At 41.3% G+C, this 16,033-nt stretch overlaps 1 protein-coding gene across 1 annotated transcript in view; it reads right to left on the bottom strand.

The window, feature by feature from the left end:
- Positions 1-265: 265 nt before the first annotated feature.
- ATXN7L3 (ataxin 7 like 3) overlaps positions 266-16,033 on the bottom strand; it is a gene marked incomplete in the record, with an annotated part of 66,927 nt that continues 51,159 nt past the window's right edge. The window contains 8 exon segments of the mRNA XM_073606398.1: positions 266-746; positions 3,249-3,382; positions 3,469-3,541; positions 6,176-6,230; positions 11,823-11,891; positions 14,618-14,649; positions 15,005-15,050; positions 15,820-15,842. Of these exon segments, the coding sequence (XP_073462499.1) occupies positions 598-746; positions 3,249-3,382; positions 3,469-3,541; positions 6,176-6,230; positions 11,823-11,891; positions 14,618-14,649; positions 15,005-15,050; positions 15,820-15,842 (581 nt within the window).

Here is a 16,033-nt window from a genome sequence, read left to right as displayed (position 1 = left end):
TGTGTTTTTTTTTTTTTTAAAGTCTTCAAGTTTACAGCCTCGCATTCCAGAAAGTTCCAGAGATGAGAGAGTTACAGCACGGGGAGGGCAGAGCCCTGTTTTATCATGAACAAAAATTTAAATGAAAATAAAAAAAAAATAAAAATAAAAAAGGTCCAGTTATCCGCTGAAAGACCTGATGTCACTATATGACACAGCAGCAGAGGTCTAACACTTCAACGAAGGGAGGAAACTCAATTTTGACCTCCACCCCACCCCCCCCCCCCCCCCATTTTCCCTTCCCCAACTCTTTGCCACAGCCACGTTTCCACGATTGGGCATGACATCACTGGCAGCCAGGCAAGCAGAGACATGGCATACACAACATGGCAGCACAAGGAGAGGTCAGAAAAAGCTTGATGGAGATTGGTACTCTGCCTTATATAAAGGCATAACGTCATCCTGTCATACAGACGCTGCTTTTTTTCACAGTAGAAGGTTTATCACTTAAGAAGGGGGGGGGAAGCCTGTTTTTAGCCATTTGCAGCCAATGGGCACCTCCTGTGTACAAACAGGGCCACCAGCATCTGGTCCATAGCATTGCAACGTCCTTTTGTCTCAGTTGAGTTCACTGTACATTCCGGGTGTGTGCGGGGCGGGGGCTTTGGGTTTCTTCTTCTTACTGGCACCTCCACCCCCTGCGCTGCCCATGCTGATATGACTTGGCTTTTTCTTCTTGGGTTTCCGAGTGTCTGAGTTATTCGTGCCTGGGAAGCAAGAGACAGGGAAACAAGACATGGAACAAGTTAATCATTTATTGCTGACAATTGGGAGGAAGGAAAAAAAAAAAAAAAAAAAGGATTTCTAAAAAATAAATGGGAAAACAGCAAAAGTAGAGGCATGGCCCATAGCAATTGCTCAGATCTGTCACAGTCTCCTACAAAAAAACAATAAAGAAATGGAAATGGAAATTGTAATGGGTCTGCGCTTCTTTCTGGTTTCCGTTTTACCCCAGGACCATAAAGTAGAAAAGCTGCCAAACTACACTTTGGTCTAGAAAGGGCCAGGGGCACTTGGCATGGCCTGATCTTGAATAAGGGCAGAAGTCAAGGCCTCATGTACAGCCTGAGCCTAGGATCCAAGGGGCTTCGCTAGTACATAGTTTTAACGCTAATGTAAACATAGTATGTAAAGTGGGTTTGTATTTATTCTTGAATTAATACTGCAGTTGAGAGGCTTGATACCTAAAGGTGAAATTTATGACCGTGAAATATCCACCTTCCTCAGTCATACAAGCTTCAATCAGTGAAATAAAAAAAATAATATAATATAATATAATATAATATACACACACAAAAAAGTGAGTACACTCCTCACATTTTTGTAAATATTTTATTATACCTTTTCATGTGACAACACTGAAGAAATGACATTTTGCTACAATGTAAAGTAGTGAGTGTACAGCTTGTATAACAGTGTAAATTTGCTGTCCCCTCAAAATAACTCACACAGCCATTAATGTCTAAACCGCTGGCAACAAAAGTGAGTACACCCCTAAGTGAAAATGTCCAAATTGAGCCCAAAGTGTCAATATTTTGTGTGGCCATCATTATTTTCCAGCACTGCCTTAACCCTCTTGGGCATGGAGTTCACCAAATCTTCACAGGTTGCCACTGGAGTCCTCTTCCACTCCTCCATGACGACATTACGGAGCTGGTGGATGTTAGAAACCTTGCGCTCCTCCACCTTCCATTTGAGGATGCTCCACACATGTTCAATAGGGTTTAGGTCTGGAGACATGCTTCGCCAGTCCATCACCTTTACCCTCAGCTTTTTTTAGCAAGGCAGTGGTGGTCTTGGAGGTGTGTTTGGGGTCGTTATGTTGGAATACTGAATACTGGAAGGAATCCAAAAAGTGGAAGTTCCATTTTTGGGTGGAAACTCCACTTTAACCCCTTGATCGCCCCCTAGTGTTTAACCCCTTCTCTGCAGTGACATTTATACAGTAATCAGTGGCTTTTTTAGCTCTGATCGCTGTATAAATGTCAATGGTCCCAAAATAGTGTCAAAAGTGTCTGATCTTTTGCACAAACCAATCATACGCTTATTGCGATTTTTTTTAACAAACATATGTAGAAGAATATATATCGGCCTAAACGGAGGAAGAAATTTGTTTTTTTATATTTTTTGGGGGGGGTATTTATTATAGCAAAAAAATATTGTATTTTTTCAAAATTGTTGGCCTTTTTGTTTATAGTGCAAAAAATAAAAACCGCAGAGGTGATCAAATGCCACCAAAAGAAAGCTCTATTTGTGGGGGAAAAAAGGACATCAATTTTGTTTGGGTACAACGTCGCACGACTGCGCAATTGGCAGTTAAAACGACACAGTGCCATATCGCAAAAAAAACGCTCTGGTCATTAAGGGGGTAAATTCTTTCGGGGCTGAAGTGGTTAATGGCTGTGCATTAAGTTATTTTGAGGGGACAGCACATTTACACTGTTATACAAGCTGTACACTCACTACTTTACCATTGTAGCAAATTTCTTTGTGTTGTCATTTCTTCAGTGTTGTCACATGAAAAGATATAATAAAATATTACAAAAAATGTGAGGGGTGTACTCACGTGAGATATTGTGTAAAATGAGAGAAATTATATATGAAAATCAGGGGAAAATCGTGGTGCGTGTTATACGCCGATCCCCCGCTGATTGTAAGCTTTTCGGCCGCTCTCAGCGGCTTTTAGCTTTTCTCGGCAGCTTTGAAAATGGCGCCGCTGTTCTCGGCCGCTTTCGGCCATTCTCGGTGCCTCTCGCAGTCCCGCAAGAACCGCCGAAAGCCGAGAGCGTCCGAGAATGGCCGAAAGCCGCCGAGAATGGCGGCGCCATTTTCAAAGCTGCACAGACTACAGATGGACACTAACAAGGCTGCAATGGGGGACAACACTACAGATGGACACTGATGAAGCTGCATTGATGGGCATTTAAATGTAAGTTTTTTTCCTTAAAATTCCCTCCTAAACCTTGGGGTGCATGTTATACGCTGATAAATACGGTATATATTGTGTGTGTATATATATATATATATATATATATATATATATATATATATATATATATATATATATATATATATATATATATATATATATATATATATATATACATACACACATATATACACATATATACACACACACACACACAAATGAAAAAATAAACTTAAAAACATTTAGTTTCCCTTTCATTTGCCCATCTCCCAGATCTTACTGGCTTTGGATGAGGCTGAGTCGGATGGGGAGATATCAGAGGATCCATCCCATGGAAGTCGACCCATTAGACCTTGTCCTTCCACCACATCGAAGCTGTCGTTGTCTGTACTGCCATCAGGTTCTGGTAGCGAGCTAAGAGAGGAGGGCTGTGTAAGTAGTGGAATCGTGGAAGAGATTTTAGCCAAACACCACATTGTCCAATATGTGTGAAGACTTACGCGGAGGAGCCTAGGAGGTAAACTCTGACAGATCTACGCTGGTCATCCGTATGCTGGGGACAACCGTAATGACCTGTAAAGAGGACGACAACATAAGCTCATCATAAGATGCCTAGGGCATTTGTTTTCACTAGCTCATTTGTAGTACAGTCTGCCATCTGTATGGTATGCTTCCAGTATCGGTATCGGCTTACTTCCTATACATAGGAGTGGTTTTACCTCCCAAAAAGTACCGGTATTTGTTTGGCAGGAAGTGCAAAACCTCAGGACTGGATGGACAAACAGCAGAATGAGCCCAGTGACCTGACTTTACTTCATTTAATCAGATTTTAAAGCCAATGTATAGAATCACACAATACCATATCCCAAATGTATAAAATGGAAAAAAAAAAAAAAAATACTGGGTAATTTTTGGAGGTGTCAATGTCATACTGTACACAAGTACACATTAGTTTATAGCTTATATAAAATATCTCATTGGTAGAATTTATAAAAAGCTTCATGAAGATCACATAACCTCACAAGGCCATCACCACAATACATGAGTTATTCCCATTACACCAACTGCAATGGTCTGAAAACTCGCTAGTACATGATGAGTATAAATAAAATATATATATATATATATATATAATGTAAAAATTACCGGGAGGGGGAATCTAAAGTACCTGAAAGAAAAACCCATGGAAGCACAGGTATAATGTACAAGCTCCATGCAGATAGAATCCTGATCAGCATTTGAATTGGGGACCCTAGTGCTACAAGATGTGTTACCCACCAAGGAACTATAATATTTACACATTACAATTCCTTTTAGGCCCCTTTCACACTTGTGCGACTTGTCCTGCAATTTGGGAAAGCAAAGTCACATGACAAGTCGTACCCCATGATTTCCAATGAGTACTAATCATATCTGTGCGACTTTAAAGTATTCCCTGCACTACTTTGGCCCGACTTAAGGTCCACAGACCTCAAGGAGTACAGGCAGACCGCTGTTATGTCAGAGGAACAGAGAGATCTTGTGTTTCTGCTAATCAGGAACACAGATCTCTCTTCCTCTAGTTAAACTACCCCCACACACACACACAGTTAGAAAGCACTCCCTAGGAGCACACTTAACCCTTTCATTGCCCCTGATGTTAACCCCTTTCCTGCCAGTGTCATTTATACAGTGATCAGTGCATTTTTAAAAAAAATTTTTTTTAGCACAAATCACTGTATTGGTGTCACGGTTTCCCAAAAGTGTCACTTAGTGTCCAATTCGTCCGCCGCAATGTTGCAGTACCGCTAAAAATCGCTGATCACCACTATTACTAGTAATAAAAATGCCATAAAAATATCCCATAGGTTTGTAGACGCAATAACCTTTGCTCAAACCAATCAACATACGCTTTTTTTTTAACCAAAAATATGTAGCAGAATACACATTGGCCTAAATTGATGAAGAAATTAAGATTATTTACATTTTTTTTATTGGGTATGTTTTAAAGCTGAAAGTAAAAAATATTTAATTTTTTTCAAAATTGTCGTTTCTTTTTTTTTTTTTTTTATAGATAAAAAAATAAAAACCGCACAGGTGATCTAATACCACCGAAAGAAGGCTCTATTTGTGGGAAAAAAAGAACAATCATTTTTGTTTGGGTGCAGCGTCGCACGACCGCACAACTGTCAGTTAAAATAACAGTGCTGTATCTCAAAAAAAAAAAAGGAACAAGTGGTGTAGATATTTATTCTGTAAACAAAGAAGATACATTTTGGGCTGCCATTTCTGGCATACTTGGTCCAGGTCAGGGAACCAGACTCTTTCCCAACTGTATATTACTGAAGTTAGAGACAGCCAAAAATAGAAAATAAAAAAATTGCAGGAGAATGAAAGCAACACATTTCTCTAATAAGAGGTTTTCTAGTTAATTAAAAAAAAAAAAAAAAATTATATTTTATGTATTTTTTTTAGTACTCTCCGATACCTACCACAATTGTTTTGTTTTAACTTCGGCTGTCAGCAATGGTACAAAGCATTGAAAAGTTATTTACAAATGAAATAAATCGATTTTTTTTTAATTTAGCGCTTTTTCAACGTGTAAATTATATATTATATATATATATATATATATATATATATATTTTCACTAACAAAGTAAACAAAAAAAAAAGTTTCAATTGTTTATCGTTTATACAATAGACGTGAAGGAAAAAAAAGCAGGAAAATGATAATTAAATGGAGGAGAATAAGGAGTGAATTAAGGCTGATTAGAGTAAATTAAGAGTTATTAAGGGGTTAAAACAGAAGAACATTTGTTCATCCCTTTGATCTGCAGATGAAGAAACAGAAATATACAAAAAGAAACAATGTTTCTTTTTATTTTAGCGTTTCCTGGCTGAGCAATGTTGTCAAAAAACATTTCCAGCTGCTTTTTTTTTTGTGACAGCTCCAATTACCGGACAGCTCAAAGAACAGAGCCTGAAAGTATTGGTTACAGGTATCGGTACATTTGCACGAGTATCGATACTTGTGCAAATACTCGGTCTAATATGTAGAAATATATATATATATATATATATATATATATATATATATATATATATATATATATATTTGGACATCAATAGAGGAGTTTGCCTTAGCAAACAGTTTTATTTCATCTATCCACAAGGGAAAAAGTTTTGACATTCACAGTTTGTATAGCAGATTTTACAAGCATTCTGCATCCCACTGACCTGGTGCACATCTTCTTGGTATGTTCTGATATGACTCCACATTGCTAAAAGAGAACAAATCCCAATTCAGACAGACATTGGTGTACTACATAACATGGTTATATGGCGGGCCAAATGGCACAAATCCCAGCAACATGCAGTCATTAACCACTTCCATACCACGCCAATTCTGACACTTCTCTCCTACATGTAAAAATCATAATTTTTTTGCTAGAAAATTACTCAGAACCCCCAAACATTAAATATGTTTTTTTTTTTTTTTTTTTTAGCAACACCCTAGGTAATAAAATGGCAGTCATTGGAACTTTTATGTCACAGGGTATTTGCGCAGTCATTTTTCAAATGCAATTTTTTGGGGGAGAAACATATTCATGAAACACAAAAAAAAAAAAAAAAAACCAGTAAAGTCAGCCCATTTGTTTTTGCATAATGTGACGGATGATGTTACACTGAGCAAATAGATACCTCACATGTCACGCGTTAAAATTGCACACACCGAATGTAAACATCACTTGTAATAGGAATGGTGCATGACAGGTTCTCTTTATGGAGATGTGAGGTCTATGAGACCCCACATCTCTCCTCCAGGCTGGAAAGCATCAGATCAAAAAAAAAGACAAATCTGATGCTTTTTTTAGCCAAGATCTCGGCTTTGTTTACTTGTGCAGCCCAGACATGAACGTCATGTCGTTCCCGGGCCTCCAAAGATCATAGAGATAGCCGGGGACCATCTGTCCCTCGGAAATCTCTATGCCTCTCTTCCGGTGCCAACCCATTCTTTCTCCAGGCCCCCGATCGCACGGGGGAGCCCAGAGAAGCACCGGAGGGTGGCAGCGACGGGGGGGGGGGGGGGGGGGTTTGGTTACGTCCCCTCCCATTGCTGCTAAGAACGATCAAGCGGCTGAACAGCGGCTATGATCATTCTTATTGTGCTCAGAATCGCTGGCTCTAAAAAACAATACCTGGATGATGCCTGTAGCTGCATGCATCATTCAGATATCTCCACTGACATCCAGGGACGTCATATGATGGCCTGCGGTATAGAAGTGGTTAAAAATGCAACCGGGTAAGGGGATTTTTTAAATTTTTTTTGCAGAAAATAAAAGGAAATCCCTTCAATCACAGAACAATGTGGACCAGAAGTGTCAGTGACAGAAAACTCAGTGTGGGGAGGCTTTGAGCCATCATGTTTCACTGTTATCTACACCCACCGGCCACTTTATTAGGTGCACCTGTTCAATTATTTGGTAACACAAATTGCTAATCAGCCAATCACATGGCAGCAACTCAATGCATTTTAGGCATCTAGAAATGGTGAAGATAACTTGCTCTAACCGAGCAAAACACGAAAGCATGGATCCATCCTGCCTTGTAGCAATGGTTCTGGCTGGCAGTGGTGTAATGGTGTGGGGGATATCTTCTTGGCACACTGGGCCCCTTTGTACCAATTCAGCGTCATTTAAAAAGTGGTTGTAAACCCTTACAACACACTTTTACCTACAGGTAAGCCTATATTAAGGCTTACCTGTAGGTGCTGTAAATATCTCCTAAACCTACACGGTTTAGGAGATATTTACAATTCCCCGTACAAGGATTTCTTCTGCGCATGCGCCGACCTATTTGGCGCATGCACACTTTAGAAACCTCACACTGTGCCGTTCCCAATAAAGGTCATGCCGTGACTGGCAGTTCCCGCGCGGGAGTGACGTCATGCGACTCCGGCCAGTCACAGAGCTGGAGTCCGCGACCCCTGAAGGGATGGATGCTTCCAGCCGGCGAGGAACGTTGGGGACATCGCAGGCTTAGGTTTCAGGTAAGTGACACATAATGGGCTACCATGCGATGCATAGTAGCCCATTATGCTTTACCTTTGCAGGGAAACAAAGAGGAGGTAAACCCATCAGGGTTTACTTCCTCTTTAAACACCACGGCCTACCTGAGTATTGTCGCTGACCATGTCCATCTCTTTATGACTACAGTGTACACATCTTCTGATGGCTCCTTCCAGCAGGATAATGCATCATGTCACAAAGATCAGATCATCTCACCACTGGTTTCTTGAACATGACAATGAGGTCCCTGTACTCCAATGGCCTCCACAGTCACCAGATCTCAGAGCACCTGTGGGATGTGGTGGAACGGGAGATTCACATAGATGTGCAGCCGACAAATCTTCAGCAACTGCATGATGTTATGTCAGTATGGACCAAAATCTCTGAGGAATGTTTCCAACATCTTGTTGAATTTATGCCATAAAGAATTAAGGCAGTTCTGAAGGCAAAAGGGGGTCCAACCCGGTACGAGCAAGGTGTACCTAATAAAGTGGCCGGTGATTGTATATCCCTGTTGAGGAAGTTGATGCCACTGGGAAAGGAAATTAAATTTTCGTCAACACCCCTTTTACATTTATGATGAGGCTGACATAACCAAGAAATCACCATCTACCTACATATCCACTAGGCTTTACCTCTTTAAACCACACAAAAGTGACAGCTGGCATCCGATTATTTGCTATATAGACACCAGACAGATAAGTTCCCTTAGGCCCCTTTCACATGATCGGCCTGTCTGTTTTTCAGGTGGATCCGAGCGGGCCACCCATTGACTTGTATGAGCAGGCGGATGTCAGCGGAGATGTGTCCACCGACACCCATCCGATCCGACAAGATCTGCTCAAAATAGACGGATGGCAATACGCTCCCCATCCGTCCAGCGGATCGGATGAAAACAAACATGCTGTCCGTTTTCAGAAGAGCTAATAGAGAACAGCGGGGCTCTGACAGGTCCGTTCCTGCACAGTGAGCAATCCCCGGTTGAGCGGATCCGCCCCGTGTGAAAGGGGCCTTAAAGCCTATGTTTAGTTAATTTGTTTTTCAACAAAGGACAGTACTCACATTCAATTAGAATTGTCCCTTGTACTAGGGGGCTCCTTTCAGTTGCAGTCTATAGTCTTCTGTATCTTCATCCCCCCTCCCCCATTACCCCTGCAATCTTCTAATGCTGCAGGGGTTAATAAAGCCACTGGACCGGTCATAGGAACTCGCTGAGAGAGCGGACTCCCTTTCATTGAAGCTGTACTATAGCTTGGAGCATGGAAAGCATTCTATGAATGGAGGAGGGGTGGATGAAGGAAAGGCCCACCTCCTCTATTCATAGATTGCTTTTCATTGATTGAAGATATAGTACAGCTAGGATGATTTGTGGAGTAGGAGAAGGGAAAGAGGGGCATAGCCAGGAATCTGGTCAAGTGTCAATGACAGGTCCAGCAGCTGTTAATCCCCTGCAGCTATAAAAGATTACTGCTGCAGGGGCATGGCTAAGGTGGCAGAGGGCGGCACATGGCACTATTTAATTGAATAAAAGTACACCTTAGACCAAAAAAATAAAATAAAAATAAATATATATATTTCAACTTCGGCTGTAAGAATGCATACAAGAGTCCCAATGTTCTTAGAGCATGCATCACACGTATTGTGTCTGACTCAGCAACAATACAATTTGTTTTCTGGTATTGAGGAATGACGGAGGGGCATGATCACACTTGTGGTGCCACACCCCAGAGCTCGTATTCTTCATAGTGGTACGATGTTCTCTGTGTAAGAGCCGGAGATGCCTAGAAATACATCTACAGAAAACCAGATTGTCTGTACATTTACAACAATCCATCCCATCAGGCACCTGCTTTATTGATGCAACAGAATCAATAAAGCAGAGTAACCATCTACAGTCTGTTTGGGGTCTTGTCTGATGTGTTCATTCTGAATAATCCTTGTATTATGCTGCCATGTCATTTTTCCATCCTATACAAAATAGGCAAGGTGAGGATCTTGACAGGTCCTCCAAATAAACTCAAAATACAGATTACAATGGCCAGCATAAAAGGCAAGCATGAAAGTATTAAAGGGGTTGTAAAGGTAAAAGTTTTTTCACCTTAATGCATTCCATGCATTAGGGTGGAATAACATCTGACAATACCAGCCCCCCCGTTTTACTTACCTGACCCCTCAAAAGTCCCGCGCTCGCTCCCGACATCCTCTTCGTCACTCAGCCTGGCCGTTGATCGGTCACAGTGGATGGATTGAAAGCAGCGCAAGCCATTGGCTCATGCTGCTGTCAATCACATCCAATGACGGGGGGCGGGGCTGAGTGATACAGTGAGCGGCTATGGCCGCCGGCTGTATCACGGGAGCACGCCCGCAAGCACTCAACACCATGCGAGGGAGCTTGCATGAAAGTGTAGAGTCCTTGCGGGGGGGGAGCCGAGACAGCCGCCGAGGGACCCCAGAAGACCAGGTTCGGGGCCACTCTGTGCAAAACGAGCTGCACAGTGGAGGTAAGTATAAAGTTTTTTTTTTTTTTTTTTTTTTTTTTATATTAAAAAAATAACACCACACAACACTTCAGTGTTCCTTTAAGCCCAGTACACACGGGACTGAATGACAAAAACCCCACACACACACACACAACACACAGAGAGATCCCTGTACTAAACACAAGTGACATTAGTGTGGTGATCTCCCCTGCTGTGTTGTGTTCTAACAGGAGGACAACTATGCTTAAAAATGTTGCCCCCCCCCCCCCCCCCCCACATATCCTATTAAAAAAAAAAAAAAAAAAAAAAAAAAAAAAAAGTTGTGTACACTTACCTTTTTTCAGTCCGGTCTGGTCACATGATCCCACAGGTCAAGCTCCTGTGTCAGTGAGTGGCAGCTGCAGGGGAGAGGGAGTGCTGACAACAGCTGGGTCATAGGAGCCTATGACTGACATCAGGCTCCCTGAATTCCTAGCCAATGTTCAAGCGCTCCCTCCTCTCCCCTGCAGCCACCACTCACTAAGGCTCCATTCACACTAATGTGTTTTTTCATGCTTCTTTGCAGAAATGCAGGACATTTTCTTAACATTGGTTCCTATGGAACATGTTCACATCAATGCATTTTTGTGCCTTTGCTTTTTTGGAAAGGGTCGGGGACTTTAAATGCAAAACAGCTTTGCTTTTTATTTTGGTTCAACAGATGGAGAAGCTGCATGAAAAGCATGTTGTACGTGATTTTGCATTTTTAAATCTGCCCAACAACAAATTCTAAAAAAAATAAATAAATAAAAAATAAAAAATAAAGCAAAAACCACAAATCGTGGCTAAATAGCAGTTTAAAAAAAAGAACAATAATAAAAAAAAAAAAAACAAACAAACAAACAAAAAAAATGCAGAAAGCACAGCAAAAAGCACTGCAGAAATGCTCAAAAGCAACATGCATAGATGTGAATCGAGCCTGACACAGGGGGATCATGTGACCACGAAAGAAAAAAAAAAAAAAAAGTACACTTTTATTTATTTTTTAACACGGGCTAGGCAGGATAGATAACAGGAGGGGGGAGAAGACATTTTTAAGAACAGTTAGTGTTAAGCTGGCCATAGACTGTTCAAATCTCGGCCGGTTCAGCAGGAACGGGCCGATATGCAAACCATGTATGGGCAGGCTGATTCGATCAACTTGGGTACAACCAGTCTGTCGGATATTACACACAATTATTGCTAGCGGCTCTTATAGCCAATTTCTTTAATTCACTCCATCTATAGCTGGCCTTAGACAGGAATTCCACTTTAATCATGAGGCTTGAATACCTGCAACCCTTACCGTCGTTAGCAGCGTATGAAGCTCTTCTGGCCCAAGGTTTTCGTAACTAATTCCGGAACTGCTACTATACTGCAAAAAAACACATGTTTTAAATTAAAATTATATACTAATACATTTTACATAAAATTATATTTCTAAATAAAATATTAAAAATTATATTTTAATAGAAATTTAAATAAAATAAAAAAAACCAAAAAAAAAAAAAAACACAAGATAAGAACAAGAGCATTATAATAATACTTTGGTACAAGCAGTAAGAGCAGCCCAATACAATGTAAAGCAATAATGACCTTAAAACAGCACAAAGCATCTAGGTTTACCAATCCGGGACATCACAATTTATTCTACTCAGATTTTAACCCCACTGATGTCATGGCTAGCAAAAAGTACAATCCTCGAGCAAGGGGCTTTATTTCATGTTTTCACTCTTACTGCAACACTAAAGTCTAGTACACACTCTCCATATCTAAAACAAATAGGTTACTAAAAAGTACAGAAATTCTCATACACAGAATAAAGATTCGGAAGTGATGCAATGTATTTGTATGGGAATTTCAGATAAAAAAAAAAAAAAAAAAATTGTACGATCTGGTATTGTACGGGAAAAATCTTCACGTTTGACCCTGCAGAAAATTTTGGATGAAAACTGTGTACTAACGATCAGATTATCGTACGATCGATCCGAAAGCTGTATTTTTTGTACGATAGTCTGATCGTGTGTACAAGGCTTAAATTTGGACAGAAAGATGCATAATGGGCCATCAGTCACAGAATATTGCCTTTACAGAACATTGTACCTTTGGATCAGACCAGAACACGGCCGCACATTTCTAGGTTGTCTTGGTATTCTCCCAGCTTTTGTTTCTGGAGCCCCCATACAGCAGCTAATCAGCTCTGGTCCCCTATACAGCAACTACAGGTACGCACCTAAGGGCACTTTCACACTGGTTCGCTTCAAAACTGCCAGTAAAACGCCTATGCATTAATAGAGCATTTTTTACAGTGCTTTTGCTGCGTTTGTGGTGCGGTTTTTAAAGACGCGACTCAAAAATTGCACCAAAAACACTTAGTGGGGTGTTCTTGAGGCGGTTTCCGGTTCATTTCAATGGAGAGAAGCGTTTTTGGTGCGCTTTTTGTTAGCTCCCAAAACATGCTCCAAAGTTGCTGCAAGTAGGATTTTTTTCACCGCAAAGGAAGCACACCGCTGCAGTGTGAAGACATTGATTTTAAAAAGGGAAAAAGGGAAGCATTTTTCTTGAGCTTTTTTCTTTTCTTTTTTTAAAACACAAAAGCACTTGAAAAAATCCTCAGTGTAAAAGGGCCCTTAGTGTGCCATGGAGATTCAGTCTCTTGCACTGCAGGAGACCAGGAATTGAAGACAAGAGCTGATAGGTGGAGGAAAGCCATGGCTTTGCGGTAGAAGGGGGGGGGGGGGGGGGGGGGGATGGATTACTACTTCTTTGGACAGGGAATTGTGTGTCATCATAAAGTCACATATAGGCACCTGAAGACAGTTACTAGGGAACAGCTTTACTTTGATGGCTCAGTTTTCTGGCCGCCAACAAAACCCTAAACTCTCAGAACTGCTATATTTGACCTGGCAGCTGGGCTGCCACCCAAATGCTCCCCACACCCTGCGCATACCCCCGTGCTATGTATCCCAGGCGCCGCAGGGTAGAAGGGGCGGGGTGAGGTAGGAGGGCACACACACGTCCGCTCTCCTCCCCTTCTAGTTGTCCTGGGAGGTCATGTATGACGCCACTTCCGGGTCCCCATTGACAGTTTTTACGGCCATCAAGGCCAGGAAAGAATGCAATGCAGTGCGATGTGCATTACATTCAGTAGGGCACAGAGCAGGACTCATTAACCGCTTCCGGACCACCCACCGTACATATACTGCGGCAGAGGGGCCTGGCTGCGCAAAATCACATACCTGCATGTGACTTTGTGCACGCGGTGTAGGGGGCGCACGCTGTGCACAGCAGGAGCCAATTAGCAGCTCCGGCGGCCGCGATCCGCCGATCATTCACAGGAGACACCAGAGCAGCGGTGTGCCTATGTAAACGAGGCACACCGCTGATCTGTCAGTGAGGAAAAGAGAGTTCTTCTGCTAGAGCTAAGCTGATCTCTGTTTTCCTCCAGTGTAACAATCCCCCCCCCCCCCCAGTTAGAAAGCACCTCCCTAGGACACATTTAAGCCTTTGATCGCCCTAGTGTTAACCCCTTCCCTGCCAGTGTCATTTATAATTTATACAGGGTATAAAAAAAATAAAAAACGCAGAGGTGATCAAATACAACCAAAAGAAAGCACTATTTGTGGGGAAAAAAGGACATCAATATTATTTTGGTACAGCGCCGCACGACCAAGCAATTTTCAGTTAAAGCAAACGCAGGAGCGTATCGCAAAAAATGGGCTGGTCAGGAAGTAGGTAAAACCTACCGGGGGCTGAAGTGGTTAAGGAGAACCGGTCACGGGTGAAAAAAAAACAAAAAAAAAAAAAACCCCAAAACCCTTTATTTAAGTTACACCCAAGCACATAAAAGACAGGGTACTGCAGAAAGGTCCTTGTGGACTAACCCAACGTTTGGACACTTTTTTTTTTTTTTTTTTTTTTAGAGCCATGGGTAGAGCGGCCCCTGGCACTGTGGTAAACCTGACATTTTATGAAGCAACGTTATACTTCACAATTAGTAGAAGGATCTTTTTTTTTCTACCTTTTTGGCTATCCAGTTACTGCTTTGCAACTAGAAAGTGAACAAAAACCCTGGGAGCCAAACAGGAGCCAGGACTGTACCTTAAATGGGTCAGTGTTAACCGAGAGATCACCTAAAAAAAGAGTAAAGAAATAAAAAATAAATATGGATAAAAAAAATTTTAAAAAAAAGTCAGTTTAGTTACGCATCTTAGCAATTGTACTAAATCTTCCCAGGGAACTTTAAATGCAGCTAGTGTTCCTAAGAGTATGTTCTACTCTACCCGATTTACATTATTTCCTTTCCCACTTTCTATAGACATATGCCCTCAGAACAAATTCTCTACTGTTATGTTAGCCAGAGGACCACTGGTGTCTTAAAAGGAATGAATAGTGGTTTGAAACTGACAGAAGGCAACCAGTTTCTCATCTGAACACTTCCCAACATTGCTGCCATGAAACAAGCTCAATTATAAATGTATTGCATACCATTTTTGTGTTTTATGGACTTTGATCTTCGTGGGGAATTTGGATTCTGAAAGAGGAAACAAATTATCATATAAGCACTATCAGTACCAAGAACAGCAAGACAACCTGACAGAACATTAAACAAACTGGCAGTAAAAAGGGTGACAGAGATAAAGATGAAGTGACTGAGTGGCCAACAAGAAACCATTAAACCAAAACATTATGGTGCTGACAAACTTTTCCAAACTATGCCATGCGTTTGTATAAAATAGATCTAACTGGCCAATATAATCTTTAGCCAGCACACAAAACACACCACAACCGACAAGTTGGTTGTACCGAAGTCGATTGATGAATCGTCTTCAATACAGCCAGCTTTCCCATAGACGGATTGAAATTCAGCTGGTTCCTGTTGAACCAGCCAAATTGCGATTCGCCTACAGCCAGCCTAATAAGGAATAGTAAGCCAGTCCTGGAGAAAACATCAGTTGCAGGTAGTCTACAGGCAATATTGGTGACTAGTTATTTTCCCTCTACTTGTGTTTTTTGGCATTGCTTCCACAGTACAACTTATTTAAGAGCTTAATGCAGCGAGTCTATAAAATTCTATTCTTCTGTTTTAAGAGTCATATCAGTGGCTAGTCTTAAAACCTGAGCAATGAAAAGATTAAACTCAAGCTACCCCCCCAGGGTTATCCAAGAATACATCGAAGCTAAATGGAAGACGTAAAACCTACCATTATTATCAGGTCCTCCAGGGGGCATCCATACACAATCTGGTCTTTATAAACCCCTTACCCATTATATTCCAAAAACTTAAAATTAAAAGATCTTACCTTTTCCGATTTCCTCTTCTTTGCTGGAAATGGGGGAAGTTGTACAGCAGATACAGAGAAATAATGAGAGAAAGAACATAGATTTATATAGCAGTGGTGACAGGACAAGGCAGGGAAAACAGGCGAGTAGGAGGTGAGATGGGCATACAGGAAAAGGTCACAGGGAATCAGCAAGACAAGATGTATATGAGAGGAGGAGGGCAAAGTCAATAAA

The sequence above is a fragment of the Aquarana catesbeiana genome, linkage group LG12, assembly GCF_042186555.1.
Source record: "Aquarana catesbeiana isolate 2022-GZ linkage group LG12, ASM4218655v1, whole genome shotgun sequence".
NCBI classification, from domain to species: Eukaryota; Metazoa; Chordata; class Amphibia; order Anura; family Ranidae; genus Aquarana; species Aquarana catesbeiana.
The sequence above is the reverse complement of the archived record's forward strand: the minus strand, read 5'-3'. Positions and strand labels throughout refer to the sequence as shown.